Source organism: Cervus elaphus, chromosome 18, assembly GCF_910594005.1.
Source record: "Cervus elaphus chromosome 18, mCerEla1.1, whole genome shotgun sequence".
NCBI lineage: Eukaryota > Metazoa > Chordata > Mammalia > Artiodactyla > Cervidae > Cervus > Cervus elaphus.
The window spans coordinates 42649198-42665613 of record NC_057832.1 but is presented as its reverse complement, the minus strand read 5'-3'; the positions used below and the strand labels follow the sequence as shown (position 1 = coordinate 42665613).

Genomic DNA, 16416 nt, shown 5'->3' with positions numbered 1-16416 from the left:
TGTAGACTTTTGGAGAGCAGCCATCCTGACTGGCGTGCAATGGTACCTCATTGTGGTTTTGATTTGCATTTCTCTGATAATGAGTGATGTTGAGCATCTTTTCATGTGTTTGTTAGCCATCTGTATGTCTTCTTTGGAGAAATGTCTGTTTAGTTCTTTGGCCCATTTTTTGATTGGGTTATTTATTTTTCTGGAATTGAGCTGCAGGAGTTGCTTGTATATTTTTGAGATTAATCGTTTGTCTGTTTCTTCATTTGCTATTATTTTCTCCCAATCTGAGGGCTGTCTTTTCACCTTACTTATAGTTTCCTTTGTAGTGCAAAAGCTTTTAAGTTTCATTAGGTCCCATTTGTTTAGTTTTGCTTTTATTTCCAATATTCTGGGAGGTGGGTCATAGAGGATCCTGCTGTGATTTATGTCGGAGAGTGTTTTGCCTATGTTCTCCTCTAGGAGTTTTATAGTTTCTGGTCTTACATTTAGATCTTTAATCCATTTTGAGTTTATTTTTGTGTATAGTGTTAGAAAGTGTTCTAGTTTCATTCTTTTACAAGTGGTTGACCAGTTTTCCCAGCACCACTTGTTAAAGAGGTTGTCTTTTTTCCATTGTATATCCTTGCCTCCTTTGTCGAAGATAAGGTGTCCATAGGTTCGTGGATTTATCTCTGGGCTTTCTATTCTGTTCCATTGATCTATATTTCTGTCTTTGTGCCAGTACCATACTGTCCTGATGACTGTGGCTTTGTAGTAGAGTCTGAAGTCAGGCAGGTTGATTCCTCCAGTTCCATTCTTCTTTCTCAAGATTACTTTGGCTATTCGAGGTTTTTTGTATTTCCATACAAATTGTGAAATTCTTTGGTCTAGTTCTGTGAAAAATACCGTTGGTAGCTTGATAGGGATTGCATTGAATCTATAGATTGCTTTGGGTAGAATAGCCATTTTGACAATATTGATTCTTCCAATCCATGAACACGGTATGTTTCTCCATCTGTTTGTGTCCTCTTTGACTTCTTTCATCAGTGTTTTATAGTTTTCTATGTATAGGTCTTTTGTTTCTTTAGGTAGATATACTCCTAAGTATTTTATTCTTTTTGTTGCAATGGTGAATGGTATTGTTTCCTTAAGTTCTCTTTCTGTTTTTTCATTGTTAGTATATAGGAATGCAAGGGATTTCTGTGTGTTAATTTTATATCCTGCAACTTTACTATATTCATTGATTAGCTCTAGTAATTTTCTGGTAGAGTCTTTAGGGTTTTCTATGTAGAGGATCATGTCATCTGCAAACAGTGAGAGTTTCACTTCTTCTTTTCCTATCTGGATTCCTTTTACTTCTTTTTCTGCTCTGATTGCCGTGGCCAAAACTTCCAACACTATGTTGAATAGTAGTGGTGAGAGTGGGCACCCTTGTCTTGTTCCTGATTTCAGGGGAAATGCCTTCAATTTTTCACCATTGAGGGTGATGCTTGCTGTGGGTTTGTCATATATAGCTTTTATTATGTTGAGGTATGTTCCTTCTATTCCTGCTTTTTGGAGAGTTTTAATCATAAATGAGTGTTGAATTTTGTCAAAGGCTTTCTCTGCATCTATTGAGATAATCATATGGTTTTTATCTTTCAATTTGTTAATGTGGTGTATTACATTGATTGATTTGCAGATATTAAAGAATCCTTGCATTCCTGGGATAAAGCCCACTTGGTCATGGTGTATGATCTTTTTAATATGTTGTTGAATTCTGTTTGCTAGATTTTTGTTAAGGATTTTTGCATCTATGTTCATCAGTGATATTGGCCTGTAGTTTTCCTTTTTTGTGGCATCTTTGTCTGGTTTTGGAATCAGGGTGATGGTGGCCTCATAGAATGAGTTTGGAAGTTTGCCTTCTTCTGCAGTTTTCTGGAAGAGTTTGAGTAAGATAGGTGTTAGCTCTTCTCTAAATTTTTGGTAGAATTCAGCTGTGAAGCCATCTGGTCCTGGGCTTTAGTTTGCTGGAAGATTTTTGATTACAGTTTTGTTTTCCTTACTTGTGATGGGTCTGTTAAGATCTTCTATTTCTTCCTGGTTTAGTTTTGGAAAGTTATACTTTTCTAAGAATTTGTCCATTTCATCCAAGTTGTCCATTTTATTGGCATAGAGCTGCTGGTAGTAGTCTCTGATGATCCTTTGTATTTCAGTGTTGTCTGTTGTGATCTCTCCATTTTCATTTCTAATTTTGTTAATTTGGTTCTTCTCTCTTTGTTTCTTAATGAGTCTTGCTAATGGTTTGTCAATTTTGTTTATTTTTTCAAAAAACCAGCTTTTAGCTTTGTTGATCTTTGCTATGGTCTCTTTAGTTTCTTTTGCATTTATTTCTGCCCTGATTTTTAAGATTTCTTTCCTTCTGCTAACCCTGGGGTTCTCCATTTCTTCCTTCTCTAATTGCTTTAGGTGTAGAGTTAGGTTATTTATTTGGCTTTTTTCTTGTTTCTTGATGTAAGCCTGTAATGCTATGAACCTTCCCCTTAGCACTGCTTTTACAGTGTCCCATAGGTTTTGGGTTGTTGTGTTTTCATTTTCATTCATTTCTATACATATTTTGATTTCTTTTTTGATTTCTTCTATGATTTGTTGGTTATTCAGAAGCGTGTTATTTAGCCTCCATATGTTTGAATTTTTAACAATTTTTTTCCTGTAATTGAGATCTAATCTTACTGCACTGTGGTCAGAAAAGATGACTGGAATGATTTCAATTTTTTTGAATTTTCCAAGACCAGATTTATGGCCCAGGATGTGATCTATTCTGGAGAAGGTTCCGTGTGCACTTGAGAAAAAGGTGAAGTTGATTGTTTTGGGGTGAAATGTCCTATAGATATCAATTAGGTCTAGCTGGTCCATTGTGTCATTTTAAGTTTGTGTTTCCTTGTTAATTTTCTGTTTAGTTGATCTATCCATAGTTGTGAGTGGGGTATTAAAGTCTCCCACTATTATTGTGTTACTATTAATTTCCTCTTTCATACTCGTTAGTGTTTGCCGTACATATTGCGGTGCTCCTATGTTGGGTGCATATATATTTATAATTGTTATATCTTCTTCTTGGATTGATCCTTTAATCATTATGTAGTGTCCTTCTTTGTCTCTTTTCACATCCTTTATTTTAAAGTCTAATTTATCTGATATGAGTATTGCGACTCCTGCTTTCTTTTGGTCTCCGTTTGCATGAAATATTTTTTTCCAGCCCTTCACTTTCAGTCTGTATTTGTCCCTTGTTTTGAGGTGGGTCTCTTGTAGACAGCATATATAGGGGTCTTGTTTTTGTATCCATTCAGCCAGTCTTTGTCTTTTGGTTGGGGCATTCAACCCATTTACATTTAGGGTAATTATTGATAGGTGTGGTCCCGTTGCCATTTACTTTGTTGTTTTGGGTTCATGTTTATACAACCTTTCTGCATTTCCTGTCTAGAGAAGATCCTTTAGCATTTGTTGAAGAGCTGGTTTGGTGATGCTGAATTCTCTCAGCTTTTGTTTATCTGTAAAGCTTTTGAATTCTCCTTCATATCTGAATGAGATCCTTGCTGGATACAGTAATCCAGGTTGTAGGTTATTCTCTTTCATTACTTTCAGTACGTCCTGCCATTCCCTTCTGGCCTGGAGGGTTTCTATTGATAGATCAGCTGTTATCCTTATGGGAATCCCTTTGTGTGTTATTTGTTGTTTCTCCCTTGCTGCTTTTAATATTTGTTCTTTGTGTTTGATCTTTGTTAATTTGATTAATATGTGTCTTGGGGTGTTTCGCCTTGGGTTTATCCTGTTTGGGACTCTTTGGGTTTCTTGGACTTGGGTGGCTATTTCCTTCCCCATTTTAGGGAAGTTTTCAGCTATTATCTCCTCGAGTATTTTCTCATGGCCTTTCTTTTTGTCTTCTTCTTCTGGAACTCCTATGATTCGAATGTTGGGGCGTTTCACATTGTCCCAGAGGTCCCTGAGGTTGTCCTCATTTCTTTTGATCCTTTTTTCTTTTTTCCTCTCTGCTTCATTTATTTCCACCATTTTATCTTCTACCTCACTTATCCTATCTTCTGCCTCCGTTATTCTACTCTTGGTTCCCTCCAAAGTGTTTTTGATCTCATTCATTGCATTATTCATTTTTAATTGACTCTTTTTTATTTCTTCTAGGTCTTTATTAAACATTTCTTGTATCTTTTCAATCTTTGTTTCCAGCCTATTTATCTGTAACTCCATTTTGTTTTCAAGATTTTGGATCATTTTTATTATCATTATTCTAAATTCTTTTTCAGGTAGATTCCCTATCTCCTCCTCTTTTGTTTGACTTGGTGGGCATTTTTCATGTTCCTTTACCTGTTGGGTATTTCTTTGCCTTTTCATCTTGTTTAGATTGCTGTGTCTGGAGTGGGCTTTCTGTATTCTGGAGGTCTGTGGTTCCATTTTATTGTGGAGGATTTACCCAGTGGGTGGGGTTAGACGATTCGCTTGTCAAGGTTTCCTGGTTAGGGAAGCTTCCATCAGTGTTCTGGTGCGTGGAATTTGATTTCTTCTCTTTGGAGAGCAATGGAGTGCCCAGTAATGAGTTTTGAGATGGGTCTATGTGTTAGGTGTGACCTTGGGCAGCCTGTATGTTGACGTTCAGGGCTATGTTCCTGCGTTGCTGGAGAATTTGCATGGTATGTCTTGCTCTAAAACTTATTGGCTCTTGGGTGGTGGTTGGTTTCAGTGTAGGTATGGAGGCTTTTGGACAGTCACTCATTACTTAAAGTTCCATGTAGTCAGGAGTTTTCTGGTGTTCTCAGGTTATGGGTTTAAGTCTCCTGCCTCTGGATTTCAGTTTTATTCTTCCTGTAGTCTCAGGACTTCTCCAACTATACAGCACTGATAAGAAAACTTCTAGGTTAATGGCGAAAAGATTCTCCCCCGTTAGGGACACCCAGAGAGGTTCACAGAGTTACATGAAGAAGAGGAGAGGGAGGAGGGAGATAGAGATGAGCAGGAGGAGAAAAAGGGGGACTCAAGAGGAGAGAGACAGATCTACGTAGCTGTCTGTTCCCAGAGTGTTCTCTGTAGCCCAGTCACCTACAAAGATTCACAGAATTGGATTGGGAAGAGAAGGGGAAAGGAGGAAATAGAGGTGTTCTGAGGTAGAAAACAGAGAGTCAAGATTGGGAGAGAATAATCTTCGGTTTAAAAATAGGGCTTCTCCTTTTTTTTTTTTTTTTTTTGTAAGGTTATAGTGTATTGAAAATGAAAATTAAGGAGTAGTAGAGGAGGAGTACTAGAGGACTTTAAAAGAAATAAGAGAAAAAGAAAAATAGAAAATAGAAAAGAAAAAGGAAAGAAAAAAAAAGAAGAAAAAAGAAAAAAAAAAGAAAGAAAAAAAAATTTTTTTTTCTCCCTAATTAAAAAAATCGTAAAAATCTATGGAAATGAAAGTTAAGGAGTAATGGGGGAATAATAGGGGATTTTAAAGGAAAATAAAAGAGAAAAAATAAAAAAGAAAAAAAAAAGAAAAAAGTAAAATTATATCTAGGAGTTTCTCTGGAGCTGTTGCGGTCAGTGTGGGTTCGGCTCAGTTTCAGATAGCTCCTCGTTCCAGCTTACACTTCTCGATATCTACAGGCCCCTTCCGGTGTAGTCGGTGTTTTCTAGAGGGATTTTAATCTGTTGCACCAGTCCCTTCTGAAGCGGTTCCCTTTGTTTATTTGGCTTCTGTTTGCCGGTCTCTTCAGAGCCTCATTTCCGCCCTGACACAGGCGGGCGGAGGTGGACTCTAATTCAGGTAGCTAGTTCCGTCGCTCTGAGGGGAGGGGCTGACGCTGCGGGGAGGGGCTGGCGCTATGGGGACGGGCTGGCGCTGCCGGGAGGGGCTGGTGCTGCCGGGCGGGGCTGACGCTGCTTCCTCCTGTCTGCGCTGCTCAGGCTCCCGGCTGTTCTATATGGAGCGCGGCCCGCGCTGCGCGAGGTTCCAGCCCTGGGGTGTTCCACAGAAGCGCGGAAGGAAAAGCTGCGCCTGCTCTCTGTGCCTTCCCCGTCAGAGCGGTCCAGGCAGCGAGGGGCTTGGTGGGCGCACTCTCCCCAGGTGTGGCGCGCCCACTCCCTTCCACGGTCCCAGTTTCAGTTTCCTCTGGCGCCAATCGGGTGCCTGCGCCTTCTGCCCTCCGCGTCCCCAGCCCCAGTCCCTGCCCGCGCCGGTCGGGTGCCTGCACCCTGTGTCTCGCCGCGACCTTCCCCTCCCCCCTGCCTCCTGCCTCCGGCGGGGCTGGGCCGGTCCGCAGCCTGCGAGCTCTTCTCTGGATTTTCTTGGTCTCTTTGTTCTGCGAACGGCCGGCAGTGTGTTTGGGCCGGTTAATTTACTCTCTCTCTTTTGGTCTCCCACAGTTCAAGTTGGGAACTCACATAAGCTCCCTCCAATTGTCCTCAGGGCACTCAGGCCCGGACCCTACCCCAAGCAATGCCGCCTAAGACTCCCTTCCCGGGACGGATGTCCGTCCTTAGCTCTTTTGTCTCACTTTTTGTCTTTTATATTTTGTCCTACCTCCTTTCGAAGACAATGGGCTGCTTTTCTGGGTGCCTGATGACCTCAGCTAGCGATCAGAAGTTGTTTTGCAAAGTTTGCTCTGCGTTCAGTTATTCTTTTGATGAATTTGTAGGAGAGAAAGTGGTCTCCCCGGCCTACTCCTCCGCCATCTTGGCTCCTCCTCCTATTGTGCCCATCTTTGCATGAAATGTTCCCTTGGTATCTCTAATTTTCATGAAGAGTTCTCTAGTCTTTACCATTCTATTCTTTTCCTTTATTTCTTTGCATTGATCACTGAGGAGGACTTTCTTATCTCTCTTTGCTATTCTTTGGAACTCTGCATTCAAATAGGTATATCTTTCCTTTTCTCCTTTGCCTTTCACTCTCTTCTTTCCACAGCTATTTGTAAGGGCTTCTCAGACAACCACTCTGCTTTTTTGCATTTCTTTTTCTTGGGGATGGTCTTGATCACTGACTCCTGTACAAGGTCACAAACCTCTGTCCATAGTTCTTCAGGCACTCTGTCTATCAAATCTAATCCCTTGAATCTATTTCTCACTTCTCATAAGGGATTTGATTTAGGTCATACCTGAATAGTCTAGTGGTTTTCCCCACTTTCTTCAATTTAAGTCTGAATTTGGCAATAAGGAGTTCATGATCTGAGCCACAGTCAGCTCAGAGAAATTTGTATGCAGGTCAAGAAGCAATAGAACCGAACATGGAACAACAGATTGTTTCCAAATCGGAAAAGGAGTGTGTCAAGGCTGTATATTGTCACCCTGCTCATTTAACTTACATGCAGAGTACATCATGAGAAATAATGGACTGGATGAAGCACAAGCTGGAATCAAGATTTCTGGGAGAAATATCAGTAACCTCAGAGACACAGATGACACCACCCTTATGGCAGAAAGCAAAGAACTAAAGAGCCTCTTGATGAAAGTGAAAGAGGAGAGTGAAACAGTTGGCTGAAAACTCAACATTCAGAAAACGAAGATCATGGCATCTGGTCCCATCACTTCATGGCAAATAGATGGGGAAACAATGAAAACAGTGACAGCCTTTATTTTCTTCAGCTCCAAAATCACTGCAGTTGGTGCCTGCAGCCAAGAAATTAAAAGACACTTGCTCCTTGGAAGAAAAGCTATGACCAACCTAGACAGCATATTAAAAAGCAGAGACATTACTTTGTCAACAAAGGTCCATCTAGTCAAGGTTATTTTTTTTCCAGTAATCATGTATGGATGTGAGAGTTGGACTATAAAGTCTGCTGAGCACTGAAGAATTGATGCTTTTGAACTGTGATGTTGGAGAAGACTCTTGAGAGTCCCTTGGACTGCAAGGAGATCAAGGCAGTCAATCCTCAAGGATATCAGTCCTGAATATTCATTGAAAGAACTGATGCTGAAGCTGAAGTTCCAGTACTTTGACTACCTGATGGATGAACTGACTCACTGGAAAAGACCCTGATGCTGAGAAAGATTGAGGGCGGGAGGAGAGGGGGTTGACAGAGGATGAGATTGTTGGATGGAATCACCAACTCAATGGACCGAAGTTGAGTAAGCTCTGAGTTGGTGAAGGACAGGGAAGCCTGGCACTGCCGTCCATGGGGTCGCAAAGACTCCGATACGACTGAGTGACTGACCTGAACAGAATCAGTGTATAATCTCAGCTATCAAAACAACTTCATTAATCAGAAATGGAGTAAATTCTGGTTCCTTCCAATTCTGTACCATTCTCTTCTGTGTCTACCAGTTCCCTTTTTCTCCAATGCTCACTAGTTACATACAGACAAGACCCATGAGACCCAGGGAAAAGCTGATTTTTCTTCAAGTTTGTAATTCCAGGTATCACCAGCAGATGTCCCTATAACTAATGAGTTATCTTCACAGGAAGATGCACACTTAGACCATATTAAAATGTAAATCAAAGTTAAATAAAAGAGAATCACTGCTTTAATTAAAAGTAGCTCTGATAATGAACCTTGCCAGACCATACAGTCCACCCTCAGGAGTCAGAAAATGCACAATTGGTTAAGAGATGCAAAAGGTGTAGGAGACAGGCCAAGATATTTATTTCACTGTTATTTTTAAGATACAGTCATGACCTGTATAAGTACTATGCCAGCACAATGAAGTCTTGAATGAAGAGGAGGCTATTAATAAAGATTGTTTTCTTTTATTTCAAGACACCTACAGTTGTCATTATTTTTACTTTCTCATACAGATTAAATCATTCAGTTTAGGGACAGGAAAAACAAACAGCCAACTTGCCAGAAATAAAACCAGAATCCCTAGGCCAATATGATGCCTAACCTGCTAATTTTTGTCCCATCTCCCCTTGAACCAGTGAAACCAACAATGTAGTCAATATTTTAACTAACTATAAAATGGGATAGGTGACGACTAAAGGAGACAGATGTGAAATACCTTCAATTGTGATATTTTTTACCAGCACTGGCTTGACTGCCTTGGAACCCATAAGGATGCCTGTAGTTCTCCAGTACAGTATATTTGTGCCTGATTTCAACATTACCTGTAAAGAGAACACAAGACACTCGGCTCAGATGAACCATGCTACTTCCAAGCATACCTATATCAAAGCTAATCCCCTATACACTTTTCAACACATTATAATGAAACACAATTACCTGGAACCCACAAATTTAAATCAACTACTTATTGAGACTTAAGCTTTGCTTAAATTCACATTTTGTAAAAAAAAAAAAAAAAAGGTTTGCCAAACCCAAAAATACAGTAAAAGGGGAGGAACAGAAAATTCTTCAAGCATGGAAGAAGATAAAATCATTTTCAAATCATTTGCATAAAGACTTGGTTTATATTTAAAAGACTCAATTTAGATTGTGAGAGGCACTCAGCCCAATTACATACTGATTGCTGTCATTATTCATAAGTAAGTCTCTGGGCTCTGAAAACAAAAAGGTAACAGAATGAGTTTGCTTCCTTTTAAAATTACTTAACAAACAACACTGCAACAGCAACAAAAGAAAAATAGGACTGTTCTTATAGAATAGCCTGATTTGACTCTATGGCTCCAGAATTTAAATGATACAATGTCTAATATTTGCTTCCTTTGCCACCAGAACATTTTTATCAAATTACTTTTCCAATCAATTTCATGCTGATTCAGTCAAGTAAACTAATGAAATTAAAAGACAGCTTACTCCTTGGAAGGAAATTTATGATCAACCTAGACAGCATATTAAAAAGCAGAGACATTACTTGGTCAACAAAGTTCTGTCTAGTCAAGGCTATGGTTTTTCCAATAGTCATGTATGGATGTGAGAGTTGGACTATGAAGAAAGCTGCACACAGAAGAATTGATGCTTTTGAATTGTGGTGTTGGAGGAGACTCTTGAGAGTCACTTGGACTGCAAGGAGATCCAACCAGTCCATCCTAAAGGAGATCAGTCCTGAGTGTTCACTGGAAGGACTGATGTAGAAGCTGAAACTCCAATACTTTGGCCACCTGATGCGAAGAGCTTGCTCATTTGAAAAGACCCTGATGCTGGGAAAGATTGAGGGCAGGAGGAGAAGGGGACAAGAGAGGATGAGATGGTTGGGTGGCATCACCAACTCAATGGACATGGGTTTGGGTAGACTCCAGGAGTTGGTGATGGACAGGGAGGCCTGGCGTGCTCCAATTCATGGGGTTACAAAGAGTTGGACACGACTGAGCGACTGAACTGAACTGAAGGGTGCTTTGCTTTCTTATTTGCCACCCTTATTCTTCTATGGAGTCTGGCTGGCCGAAATCAAGCAGTATAAAATTAAAACATATCTTGACTACTTCACCCTGCCAGAGAGTCAGAAAAGCAGTACATTAAATACTTATCCTTTGTGTTAAGTTTTTGTAAGTGAAGAAAGCGTATTTGCTGCCAAGGGTTACTTGTACCTTCAAAGCCCAGAGGACTGAAAGCTCAGGTGAATGGATCTTAATTGGTACTAATATCCAGGCATACAGATAAAAAAAATTACTCTGAAAGGGTGCATTATATTAATCACTCAAGGATGAGGTATCTGCTACAACACAAAGGCAAGGATGGATGGTCACTTATTGAAACAGTGTTCAGTCTACACTGCAGGCACCATGTTAGGCCCTCCCTATGTATACTCTCAGTGGACATGAGTTTGAGCAAACTCTGGGAGATGGTGAAGGACAGGGAAGCCTGGCGTGCTGCAGTCCATGAGGTCATAAAGAGTCAGACATGACTGAGCGACTGAATAACAAATGTATCCTCTCATTTAACTCTGCAAAATTGGTCCTGTTTCTCATATGAACTATAAGAGTCAAAGAAACAAGGTCAAGTGTCTAAAGAATAAAGAAATACAACTACTATAAACCAGAGCAGCTGTTGTTATTTAGTCACTATGTCTGATTTTTGTGACCCCAGGGACTGTAGGCTGCCAGGCTCCTCTGTCCATGAGATATCCCGGCAAGAATACTGGAGTGCTTTGCCATTTCCCTCTCCAGGGGACCTTCCCGACCCAGGAATCAAATTGGGGTATAGGACTTTACCATGTTATGTTCATTTCTGCTGTACAGTAAGTGAATCAGCTATATGTACACACATATTCCCTCTTTTTTGAATTCCTTCCCATTTAGATCACCACAGAGCATTTGGTAGCATTTCCTTGCTATACAGCAGGTTCTCATTAGTTGCCTATTTTATACCTGGTAGCGTATATATGTCAATCATAATCTCCCAATTCACCCCACTCCCTTTCCCCTCTCCGTGTCCAAACATTTGTTCTCTACATCTGTGTCTCTATTTATTCCTTGTGAAAAGGTTCATCTATACCATTTTTCTAGACTTTTGAAAATTGCTTCTTGGGGTGACTGCAGAGAAAGCTGGGTAAACAAAACTCAGTTCAGTTCCATTGCTCAGTCGTGTCTGACTCTTTGCAACACCATGGACTGCTGCAAGCCAGGCAGCAGGCCAGGCTTCCCTGTCCATCACCAACTCCGGAGCTTGCTCAAACTAATGTCCATCGAGTCAGTGATGCCATCCAACCATCTCATCCTCTTCATTCCCTTCTCCTCCTGCCTTCAACCTTTCCCAGCATTAGGATCTTTTCCAATGAGTCAGTTCTTCACATCAGGTGGCCAAAGTATTGGAGTTTCAGATTCAGCATCAGTCCTTCCAATGAATAATCAGGACTGATTTCCTTTAGGATGGACTGGTTGGATCTTCTTCCCTTGCAGTACAAGGGACTCTCAAGAGTCTTCTCCAACACCACAGTTCAAAAGAATCAGTTCTTCAGTGCTCAGCTTTCTTTACAGTCCAGCTCTCACATCCATATGTGACTACTGAAAAAACTATAGCTTTGACTAGATGGACCTTTATCAGCAAAGTAATGTCTCTGATTTTTAATATGCTGTCTAGGCCAGTCATAGCTTTTCTTCCAAGGAGCAAGCGCCTTTTAATTTCATGACTGCAGTCACCAACTGCAGTGATTTTGGAGTCGAAGAAAATAAAGTCTGTTACTGTTTCCATTGTTTTCCCATCTATTTGTCATGAAATGATGGGACCAGATGCCATGATCTTAGTTTTCTGAATGTTGAGTTTTCAGCCAACTTTTTCACTCTCCTCTTTCACTTTCATCAAGAGGCTCTTTAGTTCTTCTTCACTTTCTGCCATAAGGGTGGAGTCATCTGCATATCTGAGGTTACTGATATTTCTCCCAGAAATCTTGATTCCAGCTTTTGCTCTATCCAGCCCAGCGTTTTTCATGATGTACTCTGCATATAAGTTAAATAAGCAGGGTGACAATATAAAGCCCTGACATACTCCTTTCCCGATTTGGAACCAGTCTGTTGTTCCATGTATGGTTCTAACTGTTGCTTCTTTACCTGCATTCAGATTTCTCAAGAGGCAGGTCAGATGGTCTGATACTCCCATCTCTTGAAGAATTTTCCAGATGAGTGCAATTTTGCAGTAGTTTGAGCATTCTTTGGCATTGCCTTTCTTTGGGACTGGAATGAAAACTGACCTTTTCCAGTCCTGTGGCCACAGCTGAGTTTTCCAAATTTGTTGACATATTGAGTGCAGCACTTTCACAGCATCATCTTTTAGGATTTGAAATAGCTTAACTGGAATTCCATCACATCCATTGTTAGCTTTGTTTGTAGTGATGCTTCGAACTCAAGGATCCATCCAATGCCAGGAGTCACCGATTCTCTTTCATGAGATTACCACATCTGTAAACTTACATACCCAGAGGTTCTGTACATTAATTCTGAGTAGACTTCATTCCTGTTAATGCCTCCCTTGAAAAGCAGGAGAGTTGGAGTGTGATAGGAAAGAGCAGGGAGACAGAGCTAAGGAGAAAGGAAAAGGAAAAAAAATAATACTAGAAAGAGCCCGAGTCCATGAAACTTAGGGGCAACTTCTTCCCTAACTAGAAATTTCTAAATTAAAAGATAATTTTTTTATTTAAAATAAACTTTAAAAAATAAGTTTGAGAAAAGAAAGGAGAAGAATGGGGTTGGTGGGAGAGAAGAGCAGAGAGACTTACAGAATGAGAGCCCCATTCTCCATTGTCTGTGAGTTTTACCCACTTGTCCGCAGTGGTGTCCATCTCCTGGCACTGATCGTTCTGAATCTGTGGAGTAAACACAAGGGCCCAGTAAAGCTCAGTGAAAGGTGGTTTTAATTAGATGTGTCACTCACCACAGGACAGGCTACAAAAGCTTCTTTCAGTGTGTAGGAAACAATAGCCACGAGCAATTCTCAATAAGTAAACACACCAGATCTCTGGAGCCTGAGTGACAAATGCGTATGAGTGCGTAGTTCTAAGTGAAGCATCCTCATTATTGTAACAAAAAGACAAGCCAATTAAGAAGTCAGAAATTGGGTAAGCAGGAGTGTGGGAGGCAGAGGAGGAGAGGGCAGTTAACACTGAAAATTCACATAGAGGAGAAAAAGTCATTGCAAAAATGTAAAACCTTTGCAGGCCCAATAAGTTTATTCTTATAAGATTTAGGGCCATTTAAACTTTAAATTAATAAGTAAATTAAATATGCTTTGCTTTCAGGACTTAACCCCAGGACTTAACCCAAATGTGTATGTAAGTGGCTATAGCCAAAGTCAAAGACCCCAGTTGGTATTTGGGGACAAATGTTGATACTTTATAGCAAATTAATAAATACAGCTAATATTTTCAGCACCAAACATTTTGTGCTTTTCAGACAATTCTTCCAAAATACCTAGGGGTTGGAACATACCTCTCCAGGTCTCTCCTGGACCTCCTGACCACGTCTACACAGGACATATTTGATGTCTGTGTATTTTTTTTACAGTCTTGACTTCTCGAGGCTATATTTACAGTCTTGACTTCTCCTCGTAGGTCAGTCAGGAAAGAATCTGCCTGCAATGCAGGAGACCCGGGTTCAATCCCTGGGTCAGGAAGATCCCCTGGAGAAGGAAATGGCAATCCACTCCAGTATTCTTGCCTGGAGAATCCCTTGGACAGAGAAGCCTGGCAGGCTACAGTCCATGGGGTTGCAGAGAGTCAGTCATGACTTAGCAAGTGAGCACATAATAGTCAGCATCAGAGTAGGGGTCTAATAATATCTCACTGTCTATATTTCTTCCAAAATGACTATTTCTCTATTCTTTAAGTCATTTTTCCACTTCATTCATTCCCATGACTAACTTCACAAACAGCATTAATATCTTCTCCATAAGAGCTATTTCCTAAAGACTTAACTAACTAGAAAACAGATCCTTTTAACAGCCAAAACCAGAGAAAATCAGCTACTAAGGATATTTGCTTTAACTGAATTTATGTATCATATTTATATTATAAGCATAATGACAATCAATGCGAGTGTTAAGCCATTTTTAAACAGCTATAAACCCTGTATATACCTTTTTTAGTCCATGTTTGCATAAACTGAAAGCTTTTTTCTCAGCGGATATCATACATCTAGTGTTATTTTGACAGTCTGCTAGCATTCTGGAGATCTGAGTTCTCTTGTTACTCACTCTAAAAGTAACCAGTAAAGGTATGACCTTGGTCCAATCACTTCTTCTGTCTAGGTTTGAGTTTTATCATTAAAAAAAGAAAAAAAGTATGTGTGGAGGGGAGAGCTGAATGAAACTCCCAGACTCCTAACATTAAATACTATACTGCTTTCAATCTGTAATGTTCACAGGTACATCTGCATCCTTTAATCTTCAGACATTCCCTTTCCATTAACTACTAGCAGGATGGACATAAGGCACTGACTCTCTGAGTCAATAAATTGCAACCTATGAAGCTGAAACATCAATAAAAGAGGAAGCATAAACTTACCATCCCGTTTCTATCCATAACCAGAAGAACAAAGGCATCACTGAGAGGAAGCAATGAAACTTCATGCCTTAAGAATACCTTTACTGACAACTCTCAAAGGACTTAATAGACAACACAACTAAATGTTTATTCAAACAATTATACAATTACCTTGCTTTTTACCTTTGTTTTAGTAATATTGCAAAAATATCCTATGGAATTTGGAGTTATTCACTCTGAGAAGTGTCTTGCAAACAAAATGTAACTTAAAAAGCCAATCTGTTTGAATATTGCTTAACATCTTAAACTCATCAAAGGATATTAAGAGTTAAGAGAGTCCTTAAAAGGTCTGGTCTACAATCCTCTTTACAAAAAGGAATGTTGAAAGCTGAAAAATTAGTTGTCCAATAACACACAACCAGCAACTGCAGAGTTGGGACATGAACCAGAATCTCTTGACTTTAAATCTTAGGCTCATACATTCATGGAAAATATTTCTTCCTAGCAAACTTTTGATTTAGAAATTTCCATTATCAAGAGCAATATAAATTTGCTTTAGCATTATCAGTACATTTATTCCTGAAATCTGGGCCACAGAAACATTTTACAAGATATTTTCCCAGTTACTTGCACAACAAACAAACTTTTTTTTTTTTTTTTTTTGTTTTTGGAAGTCAATTGGAACAAATTTTTCTCAAGCATTTGAGTCACTGCCACAACAAATATTTGCACAATTAGGTACAGTTTACATAAAATAGCTAAATAATTTTTGTGGTAACAGCCTATTCTGTTAGACTATTATTTTATCCTATAGTTTGTAATTTTATTTAATCTCTTTTTTGTGGTAATAGCCTATTCTGTTAGACTATTATTTTATCCTATAGTCAGTCTGTAATGTTATTTAATCTCTTGCCAGAGACATCAACTACCTCATCCCTTAATTTCTTTATATTGTACAAAACTGGGACAATCAGCAAGATACAGTCACTTCTAGTTCTGAAATATTGCCCATGAATACACTTAAATAATTCAAATATTTAAAATTTAAAAGAGAAGAAAAAATCTTTTTAAATAAAAACTAAGATTGGTGAAAACATATTTTTAAACAAAGTAGCATCTATCACTATAAAATATTAAATGAATCTCAGGAAATATATTCATCTCACAAAACGTCTCAACCAAATGGTCACCTAATGATCATATCCAAAAGGAAAACAACCCCAGTGTTATTTTACAAGGAGAGAACTCAGAGGTAAAGAAATAATTATTAACCAGAAAGTATTATAGAAAAAGTAAATATTTCTTATTGAAAGCTTCAGTTAACACAAAAAACCAACGCACACAATGAAATGGGAACAAATGATTAAGAGAAATTTTACATGAATGCCCTTTAAAAAGTGAATTCTAGAATATAAAAGGCCTTACGAAAAACTCAAAGAAGATGTTGTTGTCCACATACTGGTACTCAAAGAAGACATAACCTGACTTCTTGAGGTGCACAGCATAGATCAAGGATACTGTGCAGTCATCACGATTGGACTCTATGTAGTTTCCACGAGGGATCCAAGAAGAGCTGTGGAAACAAAGCCATTTCATGTTAGCATTCAGAAACCTCTTCTG

The 16416-nt window shown here is 39.3% G+C and overlaps 1 protein-coding gene across 2 annotated transcripts in view; it reads right to left on the bottom strand.

The window, feature by feature from the left end:
* Window positions 1–16416, bottom strand: part of ELAPOR2 (endosome-lysosome associated apoptosis and autophagy regulator family member 2) — a 216534-nt gene that overhangs the window by 65128 nt on the left and 134990 nt on the right. For both annotated transcript variants that reach the window (XM_043873321.1, XM_043873322.1), the window contains 3 exons: window positions 16222–16369; window positions 13036–13122; window positions 8926–9031 (listed from right to left, as the gene is read on the bottom strand). In XM_043873321.1, coding sequence (XP_043729256.1) covers window positions 8926–9031; window positions 13036–13122; window positions 16222–16369 — 341 coding nt within the window. The remainder of the gene's footprint in view (window positions 1–8925; window positions 9032–13035; window positions 13123–16221; window positions 16370–16416) is intronic.